This window comes from Pleurodeles waltl, chromosome 5, assembly GCF_031143425.1.
Source record: "Pleurodeles waltl isolate 20211129_DDA chromosome 5, aPleWal1.hap1.20221129, whole genome shotgun sequence".
Taxonomy (NCBI): domain Eukaryota; kingdom Metazoa; phylum Chordata; class Amphibia; order Caudata; family Salamandridae; genus Pleurodeles; species Pleurodeles waltl.
Window position 1 is genome coordinate 340077375 of NC_090444.1, and position 12034 is coordinate 340089408.

General features: G+C 40.3%; 1 protein-coding gene across 2 annotated transcripts in view; it reads right to left on the reverse strand.

Moving 5' to 3' along the window:
* FBXO48 (F-box protein 48) overlaps positions 1–12034 on the reverse strand; it is a 78922-nt gene that overhangs the window by 47441 nt on the left and 19447 nt on the right. For both annotated transcript variants that reach the window (XM_069234083.1, XM_069234082.1), the window contains one exon: positions 4436–4759. In XM_069234083.1, the coding sequence (XP_069090184.1) occupies positions 4436–4732 (297 nt within the window). In that variant the 5' untranslated portion in view covers positions 4733–4759. The remainder of the gene's footprint in view (positions 1–4435; positions 4760–12034) is intronic.

The window sequence follows — 12034 nt, forward strand, 5'->3', positions numbered from 1 at the left end:
CTGTGGTGCCCATCCAGTTCCTGGGACCCTGAAAGGAGCAGCTGGCAGTCTAAAGAAAAGGAAATCCACGCACAGAGCGCCGTGCGGGGAAAAGATCGACACGTCTCCGGCTGAAAATCGATGCTCGCCGGAAACGGGACCGAAGAATCGACAAACGGAGTAGGAGAAACGATGTGCAGTATCGCTGATGGAGGCTGGGAGATCGCAACCCGCACTGTGTGGTTTTTGGATCATCGTACGACTGGATTTCTGACTCACGTACCGCTGGTCGTGTAAAAACAACGCAAGGCCTGCCCAGACCCGAGACTGCTGACCGGATCGACGAATCGCTCTCCTGCGGAGAGAAGAAACAACCCGCCCTGACCTGACGAAAGGAGAATTGACGCAAGGTCCTGCTCGTGAGTGGAATCGACGCATCGCAAGCCCTTTTTGACGCACACTCGCCCGTGCGGGGATATTTTTGACGCACCCAAGGTACTTTTTAATGCTAACAGTGTTAGTGTGTGTTTGAAACTACTTAAAGACTCTTTTCGCATTCTTATTGATATCTTGACTTGTGTGTTGTGTCATTATGTCGTATTTTCATTAAGTTACTGTGTTTGTTGGTACAAATACTTTTACACCTAGCACTCTGAAGTTAAGCCTACTACTTTGCCAAGCTATCAAAGGGGGAAGCAGGGGTTAGCTGAGAGTGATTCTCTTTTACCCTGACTAGAGTGAGGGTCCTTGCTTGAACAGAGGGTAACCTGACTGTCAACCAAAGACCCCATTTCTAACAGTGGAGATAAAACACAGTAACATATTAAGGGGGCTCAGTGTGAAAGTAATTAGAAAAAACAGGTTCTTAGCACCTAATATATTTACAAATATCCATCACTGAATTAGTAACCAACATGGCAGCAGGCCTCAATCTTATAGTGGCCAGCCAATGGCTGAGACCTTCCACCCTCATGCCTGTGTATGGACGGGACAATTGGGACCCTGGGCATGAAGTATTTTGGGCCAAAGTTTTAGGAGCAGCTTTGAATTTATTCACTATGTTTAGCTAATTAAAACCCTTGTGATGCCAGGCAATTATGAATTATAAATGTAACTTTCAGAAACAAGCATGCAACAGCAGCCGATAGATCAAACTGCCTCGCTTTTATCAGCCAGGTAGTACCAAAAGAAAACTGGACCATGCACTTATAAACATTTCTTTTTTGTGCTTGAATCTAGATATTTTTTTTCTTGCAACAACATTTTAGTTAAATTCCATATCTAAAAAACAGTTTGTTCCTCACATTGTAGGGGGCAACTTAGTGGATGTTTAGGGGATAAGTGCATACAATTAAAGTTAAAAAAAAAAATATATATATATATATATATATATATATATATATATATATATATATATATATATGTATATATATATGTATATATATATATAAATATATATATATATGGGGAGAGAGAGAGATTGAAATTCTAGCTTTAATTGCTATATGTTGATAATCAGAAATACATCCTCCAGTCTCAACTGGTTTTCTTGTTGCAATGCTGAAAACCAAATCTCTGTTCTGAGGATTGTCTCCATTTCATCTGGTGAAACTTGATAATGTTCTCTTTACTTCTCTTGCCATGTCCCTCATCTCCTCTTTTTATGTGTACACTTATTCAGCCAGACAGTGACCTTGGCCTCTACTGATTAGGAGAAATTGGAGTGTCCGAGACAGGGCAAGGACAGTAAGTGAAAGTGAATGATCTAGCCAAGTAGAGCGACAGAAGGGAGAAAGAGATGTGGTAGAGAGGTGAGGTAAGGAGGCAGACAATATAAGAAAGCTGAGGTAGTGAGAAAGAACGGCACAGAGAGGTAAAAAGAGGAAGATTAGGCAGAACACAGGAGAGATAGATAAGGTTTTAGAGTCAGGTAGGAACGTAAGAACGCTAAGAGATATAGACAAAATTATAGCGGGAGGGCGGGGGTACACTAAGAGGTGAAGAAGAGAGAGAGACTTAAGGTAGAAAAGGCAGGTTAGATAGAAATAGAAGCAGAGAGCGGTATAGGTAGGCAGATGGAGAGGTAAGAAAATGAGAGGAAGTATAGAAATATGCAAGGTAGAGAGAGCAGTAAGGAGCAAAGCTAATTGCTATACAAGCTGGCCAATTACGAGTGTCACACAGTCATTTTTTTACATTAAATATCTTAGACCATGGGGATAAAAAGCCTCATTAACATTGCAGTGGCACTGTGAGGCATCTGAGTGGTGTAGGTGAACTGTCTGTAGCTGTGGTGAGAAACAGGCAGAATCAGGCAGCATGAAGGACTAGTTGGGGTGTAGTACATTCCCTTGGGATCTTGTTGATGATAGGGAACACTGCTGGGTAAGGTGCCACCAGCATACTCTGATGCCTGCTGCACCACATATGAACAAGATGGCAGCACCACGATATAGAGCTCCTGAGGGTTTAGTATTGGGAACTGGCAGCATAGAGTCTTAGCTATGCAGAGCGCTCCGCGTGGACTTTCGTTTTGCAATAGCAGGACCCCAACCAGGGATTCCCGAAAGGCCTAAAGACCAGCTGAGATGAGAGAACAATGCTTCTAAGGACAACTGAGGGAGAAAGGTGACTCATGGAAATAAGTCAGACTTCTACTGTGCTGCAGTGATATATACAGAGCCTTCCTTGATCGGTGCGGTGCGCTTCTCTGCATTCCAAAGAAGGCAACTGGGTGGCCTTACCTTTGTAGTCTCTCACTGTAGGGAGGAAACATTCCTCTACGGGCTGAACTGCACAAAATTGACTGGAACACATTCTGTGAGCTAAAGATGTGCATTATTGATAAGTGGATTACGTCAGGGGAATTTGTATGTCCAAACAGCCTAGGGTGCACCCATCTTTGTGTAGCATACCTGGACATGTTAGGGATGAGATCCACCGTTGAGCACTTATAATTTAACAGGGGACAGGGAATCCCAAAGGAAACTGTAACAGTTTATTTCTGGATTTCCACAAAATGCTAGACAATGCACTGAAGTTCCTCTGTAACTATGCAGTTGCTAGATGATATGAGGGGGGAAAGAGGCCAGGCAGTAACATGCTGGGACTGATTCACCCAAAATAGGCCACAATCAGTACGTCTTTGAGATAGAGAAGCACAAGGGGAGATATGTGCTTTATAAGTAACTGATCCTGGATGCCTCCAGAAGCTGTATGCAGGAGAGCGGGGACATGTCAAGTAGGCATTTCTCATTATCTAGAAAAGCACACTATGGCTTGATTTGAGCAACACAAAAGGAAACCGGTAGAAGAGATGAAGTTGCCAATTCATGACTTGGCAGCCAGCAAGGCCCCACGAAACAAGTGTCTGACAGCAGATTTTTATAAAGAATACTGTGACAACCTAGACACCCACATGTTGGCGATAAGACAATCCTATGGCTCGGTGCTCATTGTACTGTTTGCTGTCATAAATACATTTTGACAAAAAGATACTGGTGAAGGTGCTGGAGAAACACCTGATCCACCATAGGTCAGGATTGGTATTTATGAATTCAGACTGAATTCACTCCCTGGGTGGTTCCATGTTGCACAATTTGTAAACCCGATTTTGGCTTCCACATCACATCAAGTCTGATCTCACTTTAACTTCAGTATTTTTAGATGCTGAAAAGGCATTTGATTCTGTAGCATCGAATATTGTGTTCACTGTGCTTAGGCATCTAGCTCTGGGGAATTATTTTATTAGGTGGCTGTGCTGTGTGAGGCTCAGTGAGAATGAATGAGTGTTTTGGAGAATTTTGCCAATTGCCAGAAGTACCAGACAAGGATCCTCCTTATCACCACTGTTACTTTCAGTTGCAGTAGTGTTCCTTGTATGCGTCCTCGAGCAGCATCATTCAGGGAAGGGAGCGTTGACTGATGGTCTGGCTGCATGTGGAAGATATTCTTCTTTACATAAAAAGCTTATGGTTTTCTTAACAGTTTGTGAGATCACACCCTTCAAGGTCTCTCTGAGCTTCGTGTAGAATGGGGCATATTTGAGATTTCCCACTTTTGGTAATAAAGCATTAAGCACTTAACATAAATGTGAGGGAGCTAGCTCCAAGGCAAAGGCATAAAGATCTGAAAAGAGGGTTAGTGATACAAAGATAAAGGGTTGATATGTGCTCTAGATGGGTCTTGGTAGGTATGACAAATAGGGTAGTGGGAGAAGGAGAGATGAGATAGACAGCCAGAAACATGGTGGTTGGCAGACTAAAAATTTATTTCAAGGGTACTGTGAAAGGCGGAGGTAAAGCGAAGGTATGGCAAGGTAACAGGAGGTTGTAAATCGAAAGGAAAAAGGAAGGGACAGAGCTATGAGCAATTTTATTGGACCTTTTATATGGGTTGAGAAACAACAAAAAGAGGTGAAAGTAGGTGGGAAGTAAAGGGAATTCAGGTCAATTACCTTCCACGAATATCCATTTCCACGATCACCATCAATCTCTCGCTGACAGACGGTTCTCACCATTAAACAATGGTTCCTCCACAAATGGTCACCAGCTTCAATAACTTCATTCCATTTCGTGCATGTCGCTGCAGCCGCACATAAACTCTTAATGTCAAGTTCACTGAAAATCTTATAACAGATTTCAAGCGGTAAGATATCAACAAAGTTTTGAAAAAGTTCCTTCTTTTTCTTGTTTGAGTGAAGTTCGTTACTTGTGGCACTGCTTTGTTTATTTTTCTTGGATGTCTTCTGCATAGTTAAACTAAATCGTCATTCAGTAACCTGAAATAAATAATTGACAATAGTCATATTTATTGAAGATTGCTTCCTGTTTAATGAAGATCCTAGCTCACTGATGGGAATAATACTGCTAGGCTTTATATTTATGAAACATAGTCTCAGGTTTTCTTTCTGGATCCTGCAGCTGCACGAGTCACCAAGCCCTCAAAATGTGAGAATGCTGGATGGTCCTAACTAAACAGGCTCTGCATATTAAGTCTATAATGCAAACTTGGCCTGACTTAGCATCCTCACACTCTGGATGAGCAGTACAGACCTAGCTCAAGAGAATTGCACAGGGCGAGCCTAGGGACAGGACCATCATCACTGCTGCAATAAAGATGCCATGGTCCAGTTTACACAACACTTTAATAAAAATCACAAATATATAAAACTATACAAAAAGTAGAAACAGTAGGTCAAATGCCAATCCAATATAGCAGCAGAACATGGCCCCTGGCTATGCACACTATTCAAAATCACTGGAGGACTCAGAATATCGGCATAAACCTGTAACTAGAAGTATCATATCCCAACAATTCTGTTACAGAGCGCTAAGCGATGTTTGCAAATAATGAATGATTGTGATCGCCAGCTGACCATCATCACTATTTTTTTAAATTGAGAATTCTCAGTCCTCCAGGCCAAATGGAGTTACTTTTTAATGATCTTTTCACAACCATAGTGTTTGTGAACACCCAAAACAAAGTACATTAAATTTACAGCAAAGGCAAACAATTGACACTGTATCTGGTAACATGCAAAAGAAGTGGAGAGTTTCTTAAGTTTCTAACAGTGCATTTACTGGCTCCAAAAGGTAAACATGCTCCGATACTTTGGGGTTAGTGGTGGTGTTGGCAAATTTAGGCATATATTTCTACCTTTGGGTCGTATATAGGTTCTAGGTAAGTTCAGGGGTGTGGAATTTATTAAAATATCTACTTGTCCAGGGGACAGGTTGCTTCTCAAATCTACTTGTTCTGTAAAAAGATCTACTTGTCCCTTTGGTGCCATGTAGTGTGGCGACAAATTATGGCAGCAATTAATAGCCTCTCTGATTATGCTAGGGCTACTACCATAGTAGGGCTTGAATACTTGGAGTTTCAATCCCTACTGTAGCAATTTCCTTATTTTGCCACCTTTCTGCAGATCTGCATACTGGGGCTGGAGGAAGCAGTAAGCAATAGTTCCAGGGCTGGAATGCCTCTGAGTCTGCAAACCTACTAACCTGCATGTTTTAAAGATTTTTACCAGCTTCTCTCTAATATTTTCCCATAATAAGAAAGGTTGGACATTTACTCCTGACAATGGCAGAATTAGAACTTCTTCCAGGGTTGGGAAGAAAGTGGCTGGAGGGAAAATGAACTTGCAAATGCTCAATAGATTTTCACATGAGCAAATCTACACATCGTATTTACCCACGCTAAAATACAGTTCACAAATATTTTATAGGGGTAGGACATATACCATGGGTGCACTTTTGTGACTTTCTTTAAGAATTTGGGGCCACAAGTAGGTAGGTTCAGATTTGTGACCAGCAAATTGCGAGTCGCAAATCCGAATGTAGGATGGTGTCCTTGACACCATCTGTGATTCGCAAGGGCTTCGCAAATGCCCACATCATGAATAATCATGAGGTGGGTCGCAATTTGCGACCCCCTCACGAATGGTGGCCTGCTGGAGACAGCAGACCACCATGTCTGTGACTGCTTTTCAATAAAGCAGTTTTTTTTTGTAATGCAGCCCGTTTTCCTTAAAGGAAAACGAGATGCATAACAAAAACGAAAAATGAAACATTTTTGTTTCATTTTTTCAGAGCAGGCAGTGGTCCACAGGACCACTGCTTGCTCTGAAAAAATGTTTACAGTGACATTCACAATGGGAAAGGGGTCCCATGGGGATCCCTTCCCTTTTGCGAAAGTGTTAGCACCCATTTGAAATGGGTGCAAACTGCGATTGGTTTGCGCCCACGTTCGCGGTCACAAAACAATCCTACATTGCACTGCGAGTTGCAATTAGGAAGGGAACACCCCTTACTAATTGCGAGTCGCAAACCCGTTTTGTGATTCGGTAACCAGGTTACTGAATCGCAAAACTGGGTTTGTGCATCGCAATGTGCTTTGTGCACGTCCCAAACAGCGAAAGTCGCTGTTTGCGACATGCAAAAAGCTACCTACATGTGGGTCTTGGTCCCTAATTAGGTCTGGTGTTAACAAAGACATTTTGTTTTTATTAAACTTCTATTTCTCTCTCTTTCGGCTGGCTTTACTGTGAGTGATCGCATTCTGCTCTTCCACAAGGAGCATATTGCCACACAAAGTAGTTTTGTTCAGTGTCAGGAACTACAGTGGCAATCAGTGACGTAACGAAACTGGAGGGTGCCCCTTTGCAAAGAACATGGAGGAGCCCCCTCTCCAGACTCACTCAGGGCAGGTGCTGTGCTGACGGGGCCCCCTGGAGGGCGGCTGCGGGGCCTTTGTTATGCCACTGGTGGCAACGTGTGCTTTAAGAGTTCAAAAACTTTTTGGGGGGGTTTTGCCAATGTTTGTTACAATGTTGAGGGCCTGGTAGCTCCCACAACAATAAAGTGTTACAAAAGCCATGTCAAAACAAGACATGCATTGATGAAACTAAAAGACTTATAAAAATATGTCAGATCAGTTGGCTTTGTCAGTGTTTGTTTATTTTCATGCTTCCCATAATCGTGTTGAAAATGGTTACACTGATTTTCCATTAGAAATATTTTTGGGAAATACTAGCATGCATCAACACATTTTACTAAATGACACTTCATTTGCATATAATCAGAGAGCATTCTGGGAGCATTATACTTAGCCTCTTAGCCTAAACTTTTCAAACATGTGTGTACACGTTTTTTTTTTTTGTACTGGAACCAACGTCAGTAGTGAAGTGTGACCTTAAAACATTTATTTACAGCACGCACCCTAATAATGAAGGCTTTCAAATAATGAACCATAAATACAAGTTCGAACAGCATTATCTTTTGGAAACACATTACCTCAACTGCAGAGAGTTCAACTCTCTGTAAACAGGCAGATAAAGGGTTTGTGCTGCAGGGGGTTGGGCCTACTTGTCCCAAGGACAAAGTAAACATAAAAACTTGTTGCCCTTGACCCCAAACAAGATGTCCCACCTCGGTGGTCTGGAAGATAAGATTAATACGTGTCCCGCAGAAATGTTTTGTTTAACGTCTTTCCCAATCTAGGTGGTTGTCAAGCCAAGTGGGTATTATAGGACCACAACATGCAGGGAGAATCAAGACAAAAGAAAATAATAAACCGTAGGGCATACAGGGAGTGTGTTCGCTCTGTGGAGAGAATACTCAGCTAACTTGTATTTGAAATTTTCCCTGGGGCACTTCTCTGCTCATTTGGGGAATGATAGAGAAAACCTAAATGTGCTATGTCTGTGTCTTTGAACTGTTTGGAGTTGTTTGGGTTTCCATGTAGCAGTGGCCAATAGAAGGGTAGAAAAGCATGGCTTTATCAAGGGCCTTCAGGCATATTCCTAGTTATGAGGAATTAGGATAGCACTCCACTTCACTTTGTGTGTATGAATGCCGTAGGGCTGACAGAATTGTCTATTTTTCTGTACATAATTTATGCATAAATAACGCTTATGATGAGAATTAGGCTCGAGCAGTCATCTAATTTAAAATTGTACATATGTTAAGCTCTGTGTATAAAAGTCATCTTTGATACCTGTTGAATGTATTTTCTGCAAGACTTTCTTGACTCAAACTAGCCTCCTGTGATCTAAAATTACACAAAAAGCAGAAGACAACCCAAAATGTTTTAAAGTATGGGAAACACCATAATTGGGATAAATGCTAGATTACGCATGTGTAAAAGAAAATGCTTGAGCCTACTATGTAGCAAAACCTAGATAGAACGAACCTTGATGGAGAGTAATTGATATTACTGTAATGTAACATTTAATTACTCTTTAAAAAAAAAATCTTTTAAAACATGTATAACATCAAAAACATATAAACATATATACATTAATTCATTAACTTTCAAAATATTAAAATACATTTAACTTTAAAATAATTGATCTAAACTATTGAAACCCATCGAACACTAAATAATACATTTCAAGAAATGTATTACACAAATATAAATTATTCTGAAATAAATGTACTATGAATTTATAGTAAGTATTAAAACATTATATTATCAAGTATAATTATTAACAATGAAAAACATACATTAAAGCTTGGCACAAGGCGACTAGACACCAGGGTTGGCGGGGAGGGTGACTAGGCAGACTCTATTGTGGAAGGGGAATATGTTTTATAGGTTGGGAAGTTGTCTGGATTTTCCCAGTGGGGTATCATAGGCATCCCCACGATAGGCGACATCACAGATGTCAAGGGGTGACATTTTTTGAAGTTTTACAACATAAATACAACGTAGACCCCACGGGGAAATACAGATTCCTGCAACTGAACCATACTCCGAAAGCAGAGAAAATAGGACCTCATTACGAGTTTGGCGGTCATGAGACTGCCACAATCGTGGTGGCGGTTGAACTGCTGCACTCCTGCCTGTCCGACTTCCAGATTATGACCATGGCTGTTGGACTGCCAAGAGGGCGCTACCACCACCAAGATCACGGTGCTCGATGGGCTGGCAGTAGTCGAAGTCGTGGTCAGCCACGGTGGTGCTGACTTCAGCACCACCGTGCTGATCACAACTTCCCTTTCCACCAGCCTTTTCATGGTGGAGTCCTGCCCATGAAAATGCGGGTGGAAAGGCAGTGCTGGGGCCACAGGAGGGCATCATTACGAGTTTGGCGGTCACAAGACCGACACACTCGTGGTGGCGGTCGAACTGCTGCACTCCTGGCTGCCTGACTACCAGATTAAGACCAAGCAATACCATGGCACTGTTCCCGCAGGGATGACTGGCGGGAACATCGTAATACGATGTCCCCACCGGTCAGGCCAGCGGGAACTTCGTAATACGAGGCAGCCGGGAAGACGGTTGCCTCCTCCCTGCGGCTCTGGCAGTCAGGTAATTCCGACTGCCATAGTTGTAATGAGGACCCAAATTCTATCTTAACTGTGATGTAATTGTGTCATGAGCTATGTCACTGTGGAAGTCGTTTGTTCTACTCTGTAAACTGAAACTGCATATTAAAATATTGTTTTTTAAAACATATATTAAATGTATCAGACCAATACAAAGATTTATTATGAAGTATGAAACAAAAAATAATTATGAAAATACTAACAAATACAAAAAATTGAAATTAATAAAAAAACTAATCACAATAGAACACTTAACTTTTAAACTACAATTTTTGAATTAAATATGCTCAACATATATTCAAAAACAGCATGAATAGTTATGTAGTAACCTATATCCAGTCCAAAAGTATTAAAAATAAACAAAAACATTCAAACACACTATTCTAACTACAGTCATTAAGGAAATGCATACATTAAGAAGTGGAGGCAGTCAAATGTACTATTTAAAGCCAGCCTTACAGACACTAGGGAAGCATGCATACAGTGTGGGGTGGCCAGATTTACTATTCTAACTGCAATCTAAAAGAATACTTGGGAAAGCACACACACAGGGGAAAGGGCAAGTTTACTGTTCTAACACCAATCTAACAAAACTGGATAAAGTGCATACACTGGGCGGTGTCAGGTTTAGTACTGTAAGTTCATTCCATACAACACAGAAGAAAGTGCCAACAGTGGGATTGGGGAGGAGGGGCACAGATGTACCATTTAAGTTTCAGTCTAACAAACATTGAGGGCTGAATTAGTATCCTCACTCCAGCCTAACACTCCAGCCTAAACACTGTTCCAGTCCAAAGGGGTCAGATTTACTATTCAGTCATCTATTCGTTATTCAGTCCAACAAACATTGGAAAAAATCTGTACCGGGAGTCGGGGTAAAATGTATTATTCTAACTTCAATCTAACAACTGTAAAATGTTGGAGGAATGTACATAAATTGTCAGGAGGGGGTCATGCGCCTTGTTCTAACTCTAGTCTAACAAGCACAGGGGAGAGTATTAATATTGAGAGGAAGCTCATATTCAGACACTGAAATAATATAAGCAGCCATTAAAATGTATTTCTGACATTTAAACTTAAAGAAAACTATTAAATTTCTTACAATTTGAAATTATTAAAATAACTTTGAAAACTTAACAAATACAATGCAATTTTACAATCTCACAAATACATCGCACATCACACATCTAAAAGAACACAATATAATTTGGTTTAATATTAAAAAGTATTTTTTCACTGCCAAAAAAATTATTTACAATTTTCAAATTTTACAGATGTTACTTTTTAATTAATTATAACTTATTTTTTAAAACAATACTACCAGTAATTTCCCTAGTGCACCACTCAATCCATAATAAAAATGCAACAATTATTTTTTGGCATTAACCATATCATCGAATTATTCAAAATGTCTAAAAGTGAACATGTTAAATTAAAATATTCAGTTAATACCATTATAGATTAAATGAAAATTATATATCAACTAATCAAATGACTATACCAAACATTACAAATTAAACATATTAAAACATTTAACAAAAAATATATATATTTTAAAAATAACACTTCCCATCCAAACTTTAATACACCTCAAGGCCCATGTAAACAATTAAAATAAATGAAAAAATATAAACCGTTTCTAAATTGAAAAATAATCATATAAAAATAATTTCCAATAAGGAATAGTTTCTTTCCTAAAATCCTTGTTCTCCAGAGGAAACTTCACTAGAAGTAGTAAGCACCGGGTAGCCTGTATCCATTACAGGTATATTGATAAAACGGCTACTTGGAGATCCATATATACCTTCACGATGAGCTGTGCCTTGACACCAATATCAGAGGAGATGGCCAGGTGGGCCAATCCTCTCTTCATAATCTGTTTGGATAGTGCACTGTTTTCCTTTGTCCTTTTATCTCTGCCTTTTATGTGGCTGTGCCTGCTATTCTATTCTGTGCTTATGACATATAATGATGCCCTGGGGTAAAAGTAACAGTTTTGCACCTAAATTCCTAGCTCTCCTACAAGGGAATCTTCATTATAGTCATAAGCAACCCTCCTTCCGCCCCAGAGAAGATGCAAACATAACTGTTGTCAGATATCATATGATTTATAATCTCTCTAAAAAAGATGATTTATCATCTTCGTAAAATAGAACTGACTGAAATGCCTCCTACAGGACATAATGGGATACTGGAGGTGCGCTATGCCTTAAGAGAACAGC